Source organism: Photinus pyralis, unplaced genomic scaffold (genome assembly GCF_008802855.1).
Source record: "Photinus pyralis isolate 1611_PpyrPB1 unplaced genomic scaffold, Ppyr1.3 Ppyr1.4_LG8, whole genome shotgun sequence".
Classification (NCBI taxonomy): Eukaryota; Metazoa; Arthropoda; class Insecta; order Coleoptera; family Lampyridae; genus Photinus; species Photinus pyralis.
The window spans coordinates 16257004-16275079 of record NW_022170819.1 but is presented as its reverse complement, the minus strand read 5'-3'; the positions used below and the strand labels follow the sequence as shown (position 1 = coordinate 16275079).

The 18076-nt window shown below is 35.7% G+C and overlaps 1 protein-coding gene across 1 annotated transcript; it reads right to left on the bottom strand.

Moving 5' to 3' along the window:
- Nucleotides 1-1257: 1257 nt before the first annotated feature.
- LOC116179052 (sodium-independent sulfate anion transporter-like) lies at nt 1258-9565 on the bottom strand (the record flags this gene model as incomplete). Its single annotated transcript, XM_031498760.1, is given in 8 exon segments — nt 1258-1459; nt 1508-1966; nt 2017-2319; nt 2368-2707; nt 2757-2977; nt 3024-3233; nt 3286-3453; nt 9336-9565. Coding segments are annotated over 8 exon segments (1779 nt in total). The 3' UTR covers nt 1258-1415.
- Between the last annotated feature and the right edge of the window lie 8511 nt (nt 9566-18076).

Genomic DNA, 18076 nt, shown 5'->3' with positions numbered 1-18076 from the left:
TCATTTTCTTCCACCCCACTGTTCGGTATTGTTGGTACTACGAAGCCATATCTGAATTTGGCAGAATACTCGTGAGTAATGCTGAGCAGCGGCCACTCAAGTTACTGCTAATAATTCGGCCCTGATTTTTGCTTTTGCAGCGATTTTTTTAAATTGGTAAAACCTATACGAATTAACGGCAACTTTCAAATTTTCTTCTCACTGTATACCATCAGGAAATGGGGTTCACCAGCTTCTCTTACTTCTGATAAGGTTGAAATTTTGGTCATTGAAGGTTCTCACTATAGCCAATTGCATTTTGTTTTGCAAGAGTTTGAAAAATAGTAATTTTTGCTTCTGAAACATACAATATGTGGTATCACTACTGCAAAAATGTTCTTTTTAGTTTTGCCTTTGTCTGACTTTATCTTTTTATTTTTTGGTGTTATAGGCAAGAGAACAAGGACGTCAACATCCTCGCCGATTACACGCATGTTCGTCCATTGTTAAACATTTCTATTAGGTCATACTTTCATTAAAGACAAACCGATACAACAAAATATCGAATGATCCTCAGGATTACCATCACCTTTTTAACAACCATTTATTTTTATCTTGGAGATACATATAGTCAACAAAAATGCATCAATTCATGTCTTGGGCATTGAGATAATGCTGTTAGTGTTTTTCCAAACGATCTTTGTGCATAAATAACGATTTTGAAAACTTGGATGGAAATACATATGGCCCCCAAAAAATGCATTAAATTCATGTCTTGGCCATTGAGATAATGTTCTTGGCCTTTTTCACAACGATTCCGGTACAACTTTGATATGTTTTGAGCAGAACACGCCATAAACAGCAGAATTTTTTGTCGTCCTTATTTCACTGGTGCCTTTAAACACTGAAAGTGGATACGGAGCAAGTTCATACTTGAAGAATTCCGCGAGATCATGATCCTATTGGTTCTGCGTATACGATAAAAATCCGATCCGGGAAAACTTTACTGTGTGAACGAGCCGTTACGACAGGTGGGCGAGCGGCGCGAGGGTTTTTAAACCTTCATTTTGGGCTGAGCACACTATGTAACGTTAGGGACTCGTCGAATTCTTAAACAGAATATATTTAGGTATAAGTATACAAAGTTACAAAGACTTCGCAATTTTCTTGGATATATGACGAATTTGGCTACAATTTGACTGTACTATTTAGAGAAATGGGGATTTTAGTTTCGATCCCTGATAGCACGTCATACTATGCAGGCTTCTTAAAAAGTCGTTAAAGTTATACGTTATTTATTAAAATATTAATATACACAGGTGTCGAATAAATTAAATATATTCTCCTCTTCTAAAATCACAGTAGTTAAGGGGGCTACAAAGCCTACAAAGATTCACAGAAATTTACAATTTATTGTAAACAGTGCGCAAATCTAATTAAAATCGTACCATGAGCGTAGGTACTCCGTTTGGTGCCGCTGCTGAAAAATCAATATTATTAAAAATCATAAGACAATTTAGCACCGCACCCTCGATAATATCCTGCAGATTGCCATCCTTAAAAAAGTCCACCAACTTTTGATCTACGCCTTTACAGATATTTCTGACGTTCATTTTAAAGTTCCAAAATATAATATTTTGCTCTCGAAGTATCAGATCGTCGGCAAGAACTTTAAAGTTTTTCGCCACTGTTGCGTCAACATTATTTATGTACTTTCCATTGAGTACGACCGTTACTTTGGGATCGTAACAGTCTTGTATCACTTTCTCCCTCAGATATTCGGCCGATGGAAATTGGAGACTTCTACTCGGCGTTACCACGAATACGTCGCCTTGTGGAAACTTCTCTCTTTCAATCTCAATTGACGGTCGCGCGCTTGAATGAAGTACAAAAAGAATGTTGCTACATATTCCAATTAAAATTCCGTATTCCAATCCAACTAAAAGAGATGCCAGTAGTGTAATGATGAAGGGTATTAAATCCATCTCTAGACAAAAGGTTATAGTTTTTGGACAGCGAACTGTGCAAGAGACTTACTTTTAGTTCTCCAAAGCGTGATGATTGCCTTATAATCAATAAGGTGGATCATTGCGCAAATTACCACAGCTGCCAAGGTCGCTTTGGGAATAAAGGCAAATGTGGCGGTTAGAAAACCGAGAGCAAGCAGTACCATTGCGGTAACTACAACACCTGCTAAAGTAGTTTGCACTCCCGACGCGTTATTGACGGCAGTTCGGGTAAAAGATCCAGTTACCGGCATTGATCGTATGAAAGACCCAGAGAGATTACATAAACCCAAGGCTATCATTTCTTGAGTCGCGTCAATTGTCTTCCCTTTCGCTAAAGGATGTGAAATTGATCAACCAAGTCCTCTCATTAAGAACTTACCGAAAGACTTTGCGATGGCCACATGCTCCAGAATGGCGATCAGTGGCACAAAAGCAATACTGCTTTCGTACTGTTTAATCATATCCACAAATGAGTACGTTTGGTTATTGAAAACCGTGCTGAATGGTGGTAATTGGATCGTGGGCAACCCCTTGCCGATATTACCTGTTAATTTAAAAGGTTTGATTCCATTCGTGTATAAGATCCATGCAATTAACGTTCCAATAATGACAACCACAGCGTTACGTGCAATGGAGCATAGCCATAGCACTTTTCCTAAAATATTTCTGGTGGTCGAGAATTCCGGGCGACTGTTACGATTTCCATAGCGTCCCACTTGCTAAAATTCGTCGCTAGTAATTTCATTATTATTTCTGGCGTGTAGCTACCTTTATCAATATTAAAAGGATAATAGTGGATACACCCAATAACGAATCCCACCAGCTTATGTGTGTAATGTTCTTGAAAACACTAATCCAAGCTTCCAGGAACTCGTTAGCCTTTCCAGGTATTCCCAGCAGACTCTTTATTTGCGAGGAGCCAATCTGTATGGCCGCGGCCGATGTAAATCCTGCTATGACGGGGTACGAAAAAAACTCAACCAAGAATCCTAAAGTGGACTGTACTGATTTATTTATTAGTTTTGAATGGGTTACCTAAGTGCAGCAGACCGAGTACGAAAATAATCGCACCCGATAGGAACGTAATCAGCACCGCCATATCAGGGCCCAACTTCTCAACGTGGGGTTGCACCATTAGCGCCATAATAGCTGTGGGTCCTATATTTACGTCTTTACATGTTCCAAAAATGAAATAAACTATACAGTCTAAAAGTCCCGAGTACAGTCCGTATTGCGGAGGAAGACCTAGATAGAATATCTCATATGGGCAGATGGCTTGACGTGTAGCGTGCTTTACCTGCCACTATTGCGTATGCAATTGCTTGAGGAATTTCCGTTAAACCGACTGTGAATCCGGCAACGATGTCCTGGAAAAAGGTCGCCAGGGTATAGTGTGGAATCCATGCCGTTACGGGTATCCTTTTATTTACTATCGTCTTCCAGTTGATCGAATTGGAGTCGGTACCTATAAAGTAATTTAAGTATAAGTAAACAGCCTTCAGTTGTAAAATTTAGTTGCTCAACCAAAGTATAACCGCGTGCCCGCACAAGAAATACCTTTAAGAAACATGATATACTGAAAAGAAAAACGAAAACGAGTGTTTTTAACTGGGAATTTTTACGAAAGGCAAACGGAAAGTGAATGTGAATGAGAAAACTTGAATGTTCAATTCAACGATTGATTAGCTGCGATATCTGTTCCCGGCAACCATGCAAAACATGAATATTTATTTTTGTTATGTTGATAAATTGACTAGCTTAATATATACAGTGTTATTCATTTAGAAGTAGACATAGTGATTTTCTTGTCTACTTTAAAATGGCAACTGAAAGACGCCTAATTTATGCAACCAAAATAGCATGCGCTCTAGACTCTCGATTTTAAAAAAAGCGACAGTAAATAGTATGATTTTACGTTATGATGAAGGGATATTAAATTCAGCCGCTATTTCCCTTAAGTTTCTTATCGGATTGTCTCTCATAAAAATTAAAATGTTCAGTTTCAATGCCTTATGAAAGGCGTAATACTTTAATTAAAATCTAGGTAACACCTAATTTCGTTATAGTAGGCAATTAAAGATAATAAGAGATCATTAATTAACTGTTCGGTCAAAGTAAACAATTAAAAATTTACTAATGATTGATTTAGAAAGACCTTGTAATAAACTGCTTCCTTCTTAAACTTTCCAAAACCAGGGAAAATAAATAAAGACATCAAAAATACCTATTGTTTACGAAGACGATAGAGGACAAGTTATTTTTAATCCCTCGAGGTATAGCGTAAGGTTCTTCGAGTATTGGAACTGTTATTACAATAAAGTACTTACACTGAGCAGCGAGTATGTTAATAATAGCTAAAATATTAATCCGATCTAGATAACATCTTTCTTTTATATAATGCATTATATAACCTAATCTCTACTCTAATAAGGTTGAGCCAAACACAGGTTTCCCTCCTATGTTTAACATGCAAAATTTCGATTTACAGTCATAAGGTATGCGATAATGAGTTCGGGACGTATTGGCCACATTTGAATATTCAAAACGTTTAATTAATTAGTATTTGGTTAATTATCATACCTTGATTGGGTTCGTCACATTTGTACGGGATTCTATCCATGTTGGTACGCGGTGGAAGCATAACTGAAGGTCTGTCATTTGAATGTGCGAGTGTGACCCTTTTTATGTGACATTTTTTTATCTGATAGCACTTAGACACAATATTCTAAGATAAAAGTAACACCGTATTAAGTACGAACTCGGATGGCACTATTTAGAAGATTAAAACGTTAATAACCCCAATAACCATTTAAAATTAACCATACCAGACTAAAAACAATGATAATGTTTTAAAACATAGAGAAGGTTGCAATATTTTATTTCCATATACAAAATATTTCTCTCACTTCTGTACCTACGTCACTGACATAATTAATGGCCCTTCAATACCTCAGCATACTAGTATTCTAGTGATTTCGTTTCAAGGTACGGCAAGGAATGATATCAATCAATGCTGAGTTCGTTGTTATAAATCGGTAACAAAGCAGGTAGAGTAATGGGTAATGTTTCAACCCTCGCGGTAGCGCCCGAATAAAGTCATTGATTTACATATGGAACCAAGGGAACAATGGAATCCTTGCTTTGGTTCGCCGAGTGTTTAAAACGCCCTCCAGATGGTACAGGTACGATTTATCGTACAACTCATCGTAGGACTTGGATCGATAAGGGCGTAAGGCCGTTTGCACGTTCTTTGCACACACAGCGCTTATTTATCGGACCAATGATTGGATCGCATCCCAATGTTGACAATTTCACATTCATTTCAAGTAGCTAAGAAGTGTTGAAAGAATGAATAACAAACAAAAGAATTTATTTCAGAACTTAAAATGCAATCAATAATCAAGAAAAACTTGAAATAAAGAGGGGCACAAGCCCATTACATCTATCCCACACGCAGGTTGTCGACACAAATAAAGAAAGAAAATCTTAAAAATTACTTACAGTTTTTCAAATATTTTTCAATGTTCAACACGGGCAACACTTAGACTTTTACTAAGCAGGAGAACCTTCTAACAAAGTCTCGTTATGCACTACAAACTGCTTTTTCAAACCGACGTAACTTCTTCCGTAAAAGGAAAAACCGCATTAATTTTTCAGATTATTCTGAATGAGAGGAAAACTGTTACTTCAAGCAAACAGAAAAACCAATTACTTCATAAAATTAGCGTAGACGTACACGCTCTTTTATCCGTCGTAACTTCCTTATTTTCCCTTTTTAAACAGTGCAATTTCCACTAGATCATCATAATTCTCTCTTCGTCAAATTAAATGTAACACGAGTGCATGCACTCTTCTATAACATAAGTACACGCAAAAGAAATCTACGCCTGTAGCCTTTGTTATCGGCTCTAAAATACACATGTGTTTCGAAAATCAATTTACTTTCCCGATAATACCGTCTTTATGGTGCCCGAGCAGATGCCACTTAAAGGCACTCGACCAAATGTTTCTTAATTCTAAATAACGCAATCTTAACATCTTATTATTTAAACAAACAAATTTACATGAATGATATAATTTAAAGAGAAAATAAACGTGTAAACAAATATAGAAAATGAGCTCCTGAGTATGGCTATAAATTTTGAAACGGGTGTTAAATTTGCTTTTATTCCAAGTGGCTATGAATCAAATTTCGTTTAAATACCTTCATAAATAAGAAAGTTTGCCATTCGACTTATAAATGGTCGAGATGCGAAAAGGGCACTGAGAATGATGATCGATTAGGCTCAACTTTTGGAATTGCGTTTTATATGGCTAAAGCTATGCGCATATTTAATTTCATGCAATTCGGTTCATAACTAACAGAGATGTCTTTATTTTTTAGCCTACATTGACAATTCACGAACTCCGATCTACAATTAATAATCCACCTGAAAAATTGCATCGTAATCGGTTCATTCGTTTATGAGATAGCGTGCTAACGGACTGACGGACGGAAAGACAGACGGACAGACACCGCAAAATTATAAACTCACTAGGAGCTCGTTAACAAAGTAACCAAATAGACACTAAAATTACAAATTCCGATGCAATAAACCAATTCCGTACTTATTTGTGATAAAATCTTCCAGATTTAAACTAAATTAAATCATTTACGCATACAGGAACGTCCGTCCTTATCTTCGGCATTATTTCAACCCAAAGAACGTCCATCTGTCGTTGTTTACACAAGACTATTCACTATTAAGATTAAGATCGATATTCAATATATCAATATTCAGGGTGCCCATGATGTATGGAATATAGTATATCTCAGTAAACATCGAATGTATACCAAATTGTTCTATATGAAAGTACCTTGTTTAATATTTTATTTCCCATAATAAGGCAGCATTCAGTTGTTTTTATTTCAGAAAACAAATGAGTAACGAAAAACAATAGCATTTTTTAAATAGCAATGCACCTTTTCATTAGGATCATTTGATAGGGATTTTTAAATTCTCTTTTGGATTATGTAACATGTTAGTAATCTAATACAAGAACATTTTTCAAAAAAAATTATTAGATATAATAACATCAATAAATTAATCTAGATATCCTATATCAAAATAAAACAAATGAACACATAGGTACGTTTCTTGTTAAACCTTGAAGACAAAATGAAATTAGCAATAAAATGGTAACAAATTTGTTTTATTGTGATGTAGGATATCTAGATTAATGTTATTGATGTATTATAAGTTTTTTTGAAACATTTTCTAGTATTAAAGTAGGTACTAACATGTAACATCATCGAAAAGAGAAAAAAATCTCTATCAAATGGACCTAATGAAAAACTGCACTGCAATTAAAAAAAATTCAATTGTTTTTCGTTACTCATTTGTTTTCCGAAATAAAAACAATTGAATGCTGCCTTATTATGGGAAATAAAATGTTAAACAACTTTCATATAGAAAAATGTTGTACCCATTCGATATTTACCGAGATATATACTATATTCCCATAATGTTTTTAAGTGGACCATTAGAAGTATCTCAGGAACGGTTTGGAATTTTGATTCGGGACTCATTACCTTTTTTGAATAATCGATCAAAAAGAATCATTTAAAATATATGCAAGATTGCTGCTTTTCCGGTTGTATCAGAAGGATACCGGAACTTTCTTATTTCAAATGGCACTATCTTTTCTGATGGTATTTTTGAATTCCTCATAAAAAATCAGTATGATTTTGCTAATATGATGCTATGTCTAACTGACATGGTTTCGAAGTTATTTGACATTTTTCACAGTTTCAGAGGTTCTGTTGTTTGACGACTTAGCAAAATGTTTTTTTCACGAACGGACAGCTGCAAAGCTGCTCTATTAAATGATATTCGTCTGATTTTCAAATGTGATTCGAAAATAATACAAATAAGATCAATTTTCAAATGCAAACCATATCTTGACTATGTAGGAAAGACGGACAAAAAAATGTACTTGCAAAATTTTTCTAAAGTGAACAGTTTATTTTAGTTTTTCTTTTAGAAAAATCTCTCGCCGTTTTCGAATAATAAATTTTTAAAATTACCCCTACAAATTCAATTTTTGACATAAAAACTTGAATATCGACGAAGCCCTTGGAGCAAAGGGTCAACTATGGTGTCGTTGTACTTCAAATTCGAGGTAGAATCCGAAAATGTAGAAAAAATAGAAAGTTGATGGCTACTTCCGGTATTTGCGGAAGTGGCGACATCTTCAAAATATTTGAGTTCAATTCATCATGTGCCAAAACCCTTATAGGACTTATCAGTTTAGTATAATTTTCAAACGTTCTCCATATCTTTCCAACTGACGCTTGTCAAGAATGACCCTGTATAGTACCATCCACATGACACATCCATACTTTATTATCCTTAATTTTTATACCACACTGGTGGACATTATTTATTATATTATTTAGTTCTTATTAGCTAGATAGTGGCCATTTTGAGTACTGTTACGATTACCTGCAGACGGTACGTCATGGATTATTTTTTACGTGTTATTCTAATTGTATGGCAAATATACGAACCATCTCATAAAATAATTCTGTTTGTAACATTTTGATGCTCTCTAAAGTAGCAAAATAAAATAACTCGTGCAGGTTTCAAGATCAGTAATTAAACAAAGCAGATTACGTGCCCACTATCGTACAGCGCTCTGAAACGAAGTGACGAATTACATGAAAAAAGTTTACTGAAGAAGAAAATTCGAGGGAGAAATTTTATCATTAGGCAATTTCTTCCAATACTCGATCTCGATGGATCAAACTATCTCTTGTCAGGCAACAGTTAACCCAAAACTTTTTTCCATTGCACGCAAAAAAACCTTACACCAAGAGCAGCCATCAAATGTTGTGCTACTTCAATATTTTGGTATACCCAGCTACCTACGAAAGTAAACGTCCACAGTTAATGCTATAAGTACATAAACATGATTTACAAAAGATAAGAAAAGTATGCTATAGTTCTCAGAACGGTAGCTGTTTTTTGTTTAATCTTGTAATTTTGGATTTCGTCAAGCACCCCCCCCCCCCCCTCATAAATGGATACACATAAAATTATTAATAAAATGGATTATGGAAAGCTAATTGCCAGTCCTTGCACAGATTCAATCGTATAATTTATTACCGATGAATAAATTGCGACTATTATTGCTGAAAAGCTGAAAAGGTCAGCAACGCATTATTTGCCTCGCAAAATGTGTACAGAAGGACAAGGTTTCGCTTTGGTTGATATTATTCACAAATTACTGTCGTCACACTTTAAGTAAAAAAAAAATATAAGTGATTATTGCGTAATCTTTCGATGGGATATTTAATTCACATACCTCGTTTAGGCCGTTTAACGGGAATCACGTCCATTGCGATACACGGTAACACAAACACTACGTACCTATGTACTATTGTACGGATACCTAGTAATTACTGACAATTATTTCAAGCATTATTTCGTTATCAACAGGTGTTGTTACAATTAAGCTGATGAGTTATTGTTTGATTTTGCTATAGGTAGTGTAACTAATTAAGATCGAAACTGGAAAAAGGAACTATTGAATAGGTTCGTATAAGTAGCTATATTAACATCCAATTAGCCACTAAACGCAAAATAGATTTGAAGGATAGATAATTGGTTATTGTCACATCTTGTTTAGTTTATGATGTTGACATTCTAATTAGAGTTAGCTAAAACTGGCAGTAATGGAATCTGGGATATCTACTGCATTTGGAGTTGAACATGTTTCAAAACTTTGGGGAAAAACTCGGGGAAAAATTACCTAATTTTTCCTTTAAAAATTAAAATGGAATAAATTCCTCCATTTGGAAAAGTTGTTTGGGGTTTGGGGCACCGAATTTATTACAAAAACTTCCAAAAATTAGCTAATGACTCTTCAGAGCATATCTCATACGATTAACAAACAAATCATTATACAGAGTGGGATAAGTAGGTATCTCTTGAGATATGAGTTTTAGATACCATGCGATGAACTGGAACTTTATCTCAATATTGGAACAGATTCGTTCCACTATCGAGATTAGATGTTTGGCTGATGAGTAGAGGCAGGGCCGCATTTAGCATGAGAAATTATGCCAACTTTGTAGTAAGATTGTGGGAAATGTAGGGCTTCTCCTGCAATTTTGTTGTTGAAGACCCTTAATTATGGCGCCTAGCTATTTTTATTAATTTCATGATAGTACCTGAGGGGGGGGGGGGGCTTAACTACGTCACGTAGCCGTTAGATTCTCTAAAACATGATTCAGTGATTACATTTACATATTTGTATATTGGATTTGATTTGTTTACTTAAAATACGTTATTGAAATTGATGTAATAACGGAAATATAGTCTTCAAGAGTAAAATAAGATAAAGCCCTCCTGTTGATGTAATTATGCGGAAATATGAATAAAAATTAAAACTCATAATTAATATAAAAAATGTCTTTACGACTAATTAAATCAATCTGAGCAAATTAGAAGAAATAAAATGGTATTAACACTTTTTGTAAAGAGTAAAAAATATTGCATATTTCTCGAAACAAATTTTTGTTGGGGTATAAAATGCTTTTAATTGGGAGGCGGCGAGAGGCCCATAGGCGCAAAATACGCAAATTCGGTCCTGAGGAGAGGATCTTCCACTGAAATTCAATTATAATCAATGACTTGAATTTTTCGAAGGAGACTCTTTTTATGATTCATAGTTGCAGAAATGGGGAAAAAATACGCGTATAGGAAAATTAAAACAACCGCTAGCTTGGACTCCCCCGAGTTCTAGGTAATAACATATTATTATCGTATTGCATTGGGATATAGTGTCGCCTTGAATTTATACGTTACAAACATAAATAACCAAGTTTAGGACGCATTATGACCAATGTCCGTGGAAGAAATCGTTTCGGCAATACATACCCCCCCCCCCCCCCGAAAATTGGCTTTCGGAGATTTGCCCCCGGAAAATTTGCAACTTCGGTGTATTAAACACAATTCATTCGCGGTAAAAAATAAGCACAATTTTATCTTCTTCAGAAATGACGCATTCTGAACTCATGTGTTACTATATGACCGCTTTCTCCGTCCGTCCGTCCCTCCGACGCATTAACAACTCGTAGATATTTAGTTCGTTCGTGAGATAACCGAAACTGCAGTAGTAGCTTCTTTGAAGAGTATCCCTGTCTGCCAAATTTATTTTTTGGACTTTCTATTGAAACTATAGGAATGCTATCACAGCATGGAAAGGGCGGAATCAGGGTAAAGCAAAATAGCCTTTTCCATCCCAATAGCTGTTGCTGGAATGAGTCTGTAATTCCTTCCCGTTCCAAACGTAATTCAATGTTTTATCAATACCGAGATCAATACGCGCTGCTGACAAGGTGAAGCAGTAAGCACTAACATATCAGTATATCTACCATGCGTATAGGTATAGCAATCAATATTCTTGAAGCCGTTAAGTATTAGAGATGCAGAATTATTTTTGAGTCCGCTTCTTCATGGCAGCACCAAAATGCACCTACGAGGGAAGTTTGTTTTTTTCGACGTCTTTAGCTGATGTTACAACTTGTTCGTTTGTAATGGCATCAATGGAAGATTTCCAAGTTGACTAAAGAACTCTGTTGTTCTTTGAATTTCTCAAAAAAGCCTTTGCAATGTTTATGTGCAGGTACATGTGGAAGTATCAGTTTCTTAGTTCCTGCGACCCTCTCAGCTCATGGCAAGCAATATTATTACAATTTAAGAAAAATATAATTTTAAACATTTAATTTACAAAATACTAATGTATTGCAATTGTTTTCTTGGCATGACTATTTAGATGTCAAATTTCTTAAACTAATTGTAATGGCCTACCGTTTCTAAAAAAAGTCTTTTTAAAATCTTCTACAGTAGGGTAGAATTTGAACTTGACAGAGTAACTAGCGTTAAATATAACAGTGTATCGTTAATGGGTATTTTTCACAATAGTGGAGAGAAGAATTTATCTGAATATCGAAGTTATTTTTATAATTAGATAAGCGTCATTAAATTGCATATTGTACCGAAGTGAACGCTCGGAGAATATGAAAAAAACATTCGCTCTTCGACAGCGGACACGTAAAGTAGAACCGTGCAAATATTGCAGTTTAGACGCAACAATTAGCGTCATAAATTGATGGTTTTATAGGGGGTTGGTCCTATAGTTAAGCCTAAAGTGAATTATAGAAGTGAGTAAAAGAGGAGAAACTTAGTGACAACATTCTTCGCAGTCAAATATAGTAAACCTGTACCATTGTATAAAGTAGTTATTCAATGGCTGTAATACATTTAATTAAGAAGACGTATTTCAGCTTCATTGTCGAAATGATCAAATTTCCAATTCGTAAATGGACATTTGAAATAATCAAGCGCTTTGTTTTCACACGACAGCGATGTATTATTAACCAGCTTGGTCTCAAGTGACACAGACTTCATTTTTTTTAAATAACTCGACCGTTTTCCAAAATACCGTTCTAGGTGGTTGGGGATTCCTCAAAGTTTTTATAGAGGTGGTGTAGAATAAATTTCGTAGAAAATGTTTTTGGGATACCTGATATAATTTATTGCATTGTAGCTTACTTGATTGTGATTTACGAAATAGCGTCGTAGTCATTGGGCGCGTTCATAAGACACAACTGTTGTGGAACTCTAACCGATACGGCTTATAATTACGTCGCTGCTTTTACGCTCTTTACGGAACAGTCGGCCATTTTTACTAGCGCTACACATGTCAAAGTAGGGAACGTGACATAAGACCCCAACTGTTACCGATACGCTACGAGGTAGCGTAGCGGTAACTGTTGTGTCTTATGAACGAGCCCATTTTCTTCCAGCGAAGAGGATGAGGATTTAAAAAATTGCCCTATTGCATACATTTTTAAAAAAATCAGAAATCCCATTCAGGTACCACAAACTTAAAGGAAAAATGTGACAATAATTGAGTGGAATTTAACCTGGATCTTAAATTGGAATTCAAATTGGCGCATAATTAATTCAATCATAACCTGAGATTCCAAAAATATATTACCAAGCAAAAGAAAACAAAAGTACAAAACCCAGTAATAACAATTCTAAGGCGACATAAAGCTTTTTTGTACACAACCCGTTCACAGAACGCACATAATAAAACGTAATTACGTTTGCAGCACGTAAATTTTCAACTACAGGGTGGTTCGCTCTCATAGTTGGCATTTCTTCAATCTACAGAAACGAGACCCCCCTGCAATTTACATAACAACATTAATAATAATAATAATAATAATAATAATAATAAATTGCATTAAAGAAAGAATATATATAAAAAAAAATTATGAAAATTAAATGCGGGGCGAGCTTCAGTTATCCAACCATCCGATCTCTTTACGTTTATGAGTGATGGGTGTAATGGGGGTAATGTAAAGGCAATTTGACCATCTACTTGCAGTTTGCATTGTCGATATTTTTGTGGACACCATTTGTTTGTAAAACTTTAGACTCGCGCCTCGACATTCTTAACATATTAACGTAGCGCAGTTCGCTTTAATTTCTACTGTACCTAGGGGGTAGTTCAAATTTCTTTTCGTGACTAAAAATCGTATTTTAAAATGCCAAATTTCGTTTTCACTTTCTCTAGCTTAAACGGTCAGAAATGGACGGTTCCCAGCACATATGGACACTTTTTTTCGGAGAATCTGAATCTGTTATCAGAATTTCCACAACACGCTAGATGTAGAAGCTACAGGCTTCCTGATTTCTTCTGAACGCCACATTGGATTTTTACGGAATGAGATAGAGAAAAAAAAAGAAATTCATTTGAATGCATCGCCATCATATCCATGTTGATTCAACAAGATCTAGTTACCCATGGATATTTTGTTGAGAAATTGTGATTTTGAAAGTTTTCTTGTAAATTTATGGGATAGTTATTTACATAAAAGTCCGGAAAATGATACATTACTGTGGAAAGGAAATATTGAAGTGCGAGGCCCCTCGAGTCGAGGGCCGAGTACTTTAATTACCAAGGTCAGGTAATGTCATTTTACTGACGAGTTTTGTATTAAATTTTGCCCGAAATCGTATTTTATTTCATACTGTCCGGTAATGTTCGATTACACTATCATTTTGAGTCCGGTAGGTGAGTTATTACAGCATCAGAGCCGGTAAGTGTCGCTAAGCAACACTTACCGGACTGTTATTTGTATACATCAAATTTGACATCTTCACACAATTAATTAAAAACCCCAACATAAATTTGGCTGTAATTCTTTATTTCAAACATTAACATTGATTGTAATGAAACAATTTGTATTGCCCTCAACACTAACGCCTGGGTTATTACTGGATGTCGAGTTAGTAATGTTTGATTCCTTCTGCTGTAGAACCTCAATGAAATTTTCGCCGCCTTGTATCAGTTGTATCATACGGGCAATCTTAACTTTTCCTTCTACCGAGCCTTCGATGTATTTTTCTGCCGTCGATGAGCTTTTCCATGCTCCATGACGCTTTAACACCGAAACCCAGGCAAAAAAATCTCAATTCAAAAACTTACTGCATCCAAACAGTATGCCAACATGACGTTTTCCTCTACTTGTTTCGCCCCATGTTCGTTCCTCCATTGGCAAAACACTTAGTACTCTTTTTCATACCTTGCGGCCGACTTCTTAGGAACCAACTTTTCGGTTGCTTCATGAGATTTCGACAGGATTGTATCGGGAACAGTGGAACATCCCACAACGTTTATAGCGTCCATTTTTTCAGTGAAAAAAATTCAATGTCAACAAACTACAAACTATAGCAACGGCCGTTGCCACAGAAACAAGGTAATGCGATTTTTACAATATAATGAAATTTTGTAATCTTTGAAATGAAATAATGACACAAAACAGACTTACAGTATGAAATAAAATACGTTACGATATACGTCCGGTAGTACTTGTAACAGTACTCGTTTAAGACATTCTTGACTCGGCTCCTAACGTCGCCTCGTCCATAATGTCTAACTCGTACTGTTACAAGTAACCTACCGGACTTATAACGTAAATAACTAACGTAAATAACTATTNTTTTTACACACAAATCGGAAAGGAAATTGAATAAAAACTCATAATTTTGTGCGTAAGAAAAGATGAGAACATATAATAGTTATTTACATAAAAGTTCGGAAAATGATGCATTACTGGTGAGGAAATATTGAACTGCGAGGCCCCTCCAGGGCCGTGTACTTTAATTTCCGAGTCAAGTAATCTCATTTTACTGCCGAGTTTTGTATTAAATTTTACCCAAAATCGTATTTTAATATAAAATTTCAATTTTTATATAGAACTTTTGATTAATGCCAATCTGTCAGTAATGACAGAAGTCATTATAGACGTTTAGTAATGTCACAGATGCGGCCGGTAAAGTGACAGGTGCGGCCAGTAAAGTGACAAGTGGCAGGAAACGTAGTCTGTTCTACCTCTGTTATGGAAACTAAAATTTCTTGACAGAAAGTAGGCACGAAATAGTTATTTGTGTACCAAGGCCGTAAAAGTGATCTTTTTTGGCCGAAGCTGCTGTTTGTGGCCGAGGCGGTAGCCGAGGCCGCAATTCAGATGAGGCCTAACAAATCACTTTTGGCCAAGGTGCACACAACATTTTTTAGGCGATCATCAAAAAAGAATTCAAAAATTTGCTCATAAACATATTTTTTCTGAAAATCATAGTTATCTTAGACAATTAAAAACAAAGCATTTCCTGTCATATGTAATTATAATTAGCATCTTTGCGTGTGTTTTGTGCGTATCAAAATGGGTGATAGCGACAGTTCAGATACCCCAAATGAAATTTTGGAAGCTGCAAGCGTTGCGCTTGCGACCCTAAGTCATTTATTATATAAAAGCAGGCGTTTGAGAGTAAAAGTACAATCGCAACTTCCTCGGTTGCACAAGATTTTAATAATGTCAAATGCAATAGGTCCTTCGTAACTGTGGCTTCCAAGACCTTATAGTTAACGTACAATTATTAGAAACCTGATTACCTACTTTGATGGTAGGTATAGGTAGCTACTTGTGTTCTCGGTTAATTGCTGGTGATTTTTCGTATAATAATGTAAGCAATAACATCTTCCTCATGTTTTGGTTCTACACTTCAAAAAGGTCTCTGCAAGCAGCAAAGATTGAAACGTCAAACTATAATTTTAAATGTGAACATTGTGATTACGCAAAATAGTGTGAAACATTCCTACAAGTCTGAAAATGAAAAAAACGCACGTGGATGGACCAATCCTTGATGGGGACAGACCAGATAGACGCTTTCTATCAAACAGATTACTGGTTCTCACACATCAGTTTCAAATAAGTACAGTTTGACAGATGTGTACAATAAAGTAAAGTTTGACAGAAGCGTACAATAAAGTTAAACTTTATGGCCGCAAAAGCGACCACAAAATCAACGTTTTTGTGATGATAGCCTAAAAATGAAGGTTTCAGGACGATTTTAGGTAAAATTATAGAGTGTGGCACGTTATTATTTTTCCTATTTTGTCGTCTATCTCCGAGTCTATCTCATTCCATAAAAATCCAATATGCTTCTACACCTAGCGTGCTATGGAATTTCGGATAACAGATTCAGAAAGTGCCCATGTGCTAAAGAGAATCGTCCAATTCTGACGGTTCCTAACAAAATTTGACATTCTCAGTTTCTCGCTGATATCTCAGTTATTTTCAAAGATTTAAAAAAATTTTAAAAGCGTTTTTTCAGCCAAAAAAAGGAGCAACTTTGCCCCCGTTTAAGCTACACATCCTTTCAACGCCACAAGACAGTCTAAGTTTTTGATAGCCTTCTGCAAAATTGCTCGGCTATACCTACATTAATTTTGAATAAGCAACTCCAAACCGTTGATTTTGATTTAGCGTCTGTGTTTGATCATGCCGAGAATGTTATTGCTCAAATTCAATCATTAAGGGCGAACGCAGAAGAAGAGTTTCACGAAATATTTAAAACCCCCAATGAGAAAGCACATTCTGGATACAGAGAAGGGTTGGAAAACAAGTTCATCGCAGCTGATGACGCGGAAGAATATTTCCGAAGAAGTATTTTCATACTCGAACAATATTGACCAGTGTCTAATACAGCATCGAGATATATTGAAGAGTTTCTTCTCAATCATTATCAACATGAGTCGACTTAGTCAAAGAAAACAAGCGAGAGATTGAAAGAGAACAAGAAATAGGAATACAACAATTGGCTACTACCGAGGCTACTACGCCGCATTCAAGTTTTAAAGAATCGTCCAACTTACTTCAATTGTACTTGCCGTTTTTGGAAAATCCTCTTTTAATGTACCTATCTTCTTCAGAATTCAAAGTACTAGTATTGTGCCTCTTTCCGTTTATGATCTTAAAAAGCGGATTACCGAAAGCGGAAAGGGTATTATTGAAATTCGGTTAAGTGCTTAGAATTAAATTCTGAAGAAGGTACATACATTCGTCGCAGATTTATTTTAAACGTTTTTGATGATGATCTCGAAGTTGGCCGTGATCTTTCCGAACCAGATTTTCAGAAAGCAGCAAAAAACAATGGCAACTCGTTTTGATACATTGAAATCTGATTGGGGATTTATTCGAAATCTCAATCGAGCTCTCGAGGGGAATTCTCAGAATCGGATTTTCCGAAAACGGCATGGGTACCTATAGGTAATGGTAAGTGATTTGGGTACATTGACTATTGAGGCACACTGAATCTAATCAGGTCCATTAGTTCAGTCTCCTATTTTTCGCAAAGAACAAAAATTACGCTTCTATATTCGAACGACCACTGTGAACTTTTCATGACGCACAGAAAACCCACGAAGTAATTAGTACCAAAATAAAGGTAACTTTTATGCCAAAAGCAGAACATCGGGTCTATGAATCTTGCAATCGATAAAAAATCTGTAGATCTTGTTCTAAACCTCTCTCTCCCAAAGAGTGAGTTTCCCCTTCCATGTTTAGAAGTTCGAATTTCTTCAGGTGTTCTCGAAGATGCACATGTGTGACCTTACGGCATCGTTTTAGATTGGTCACAAATCACAAATGATAAATTGCGGTCACATATTCGATTTTCAATATC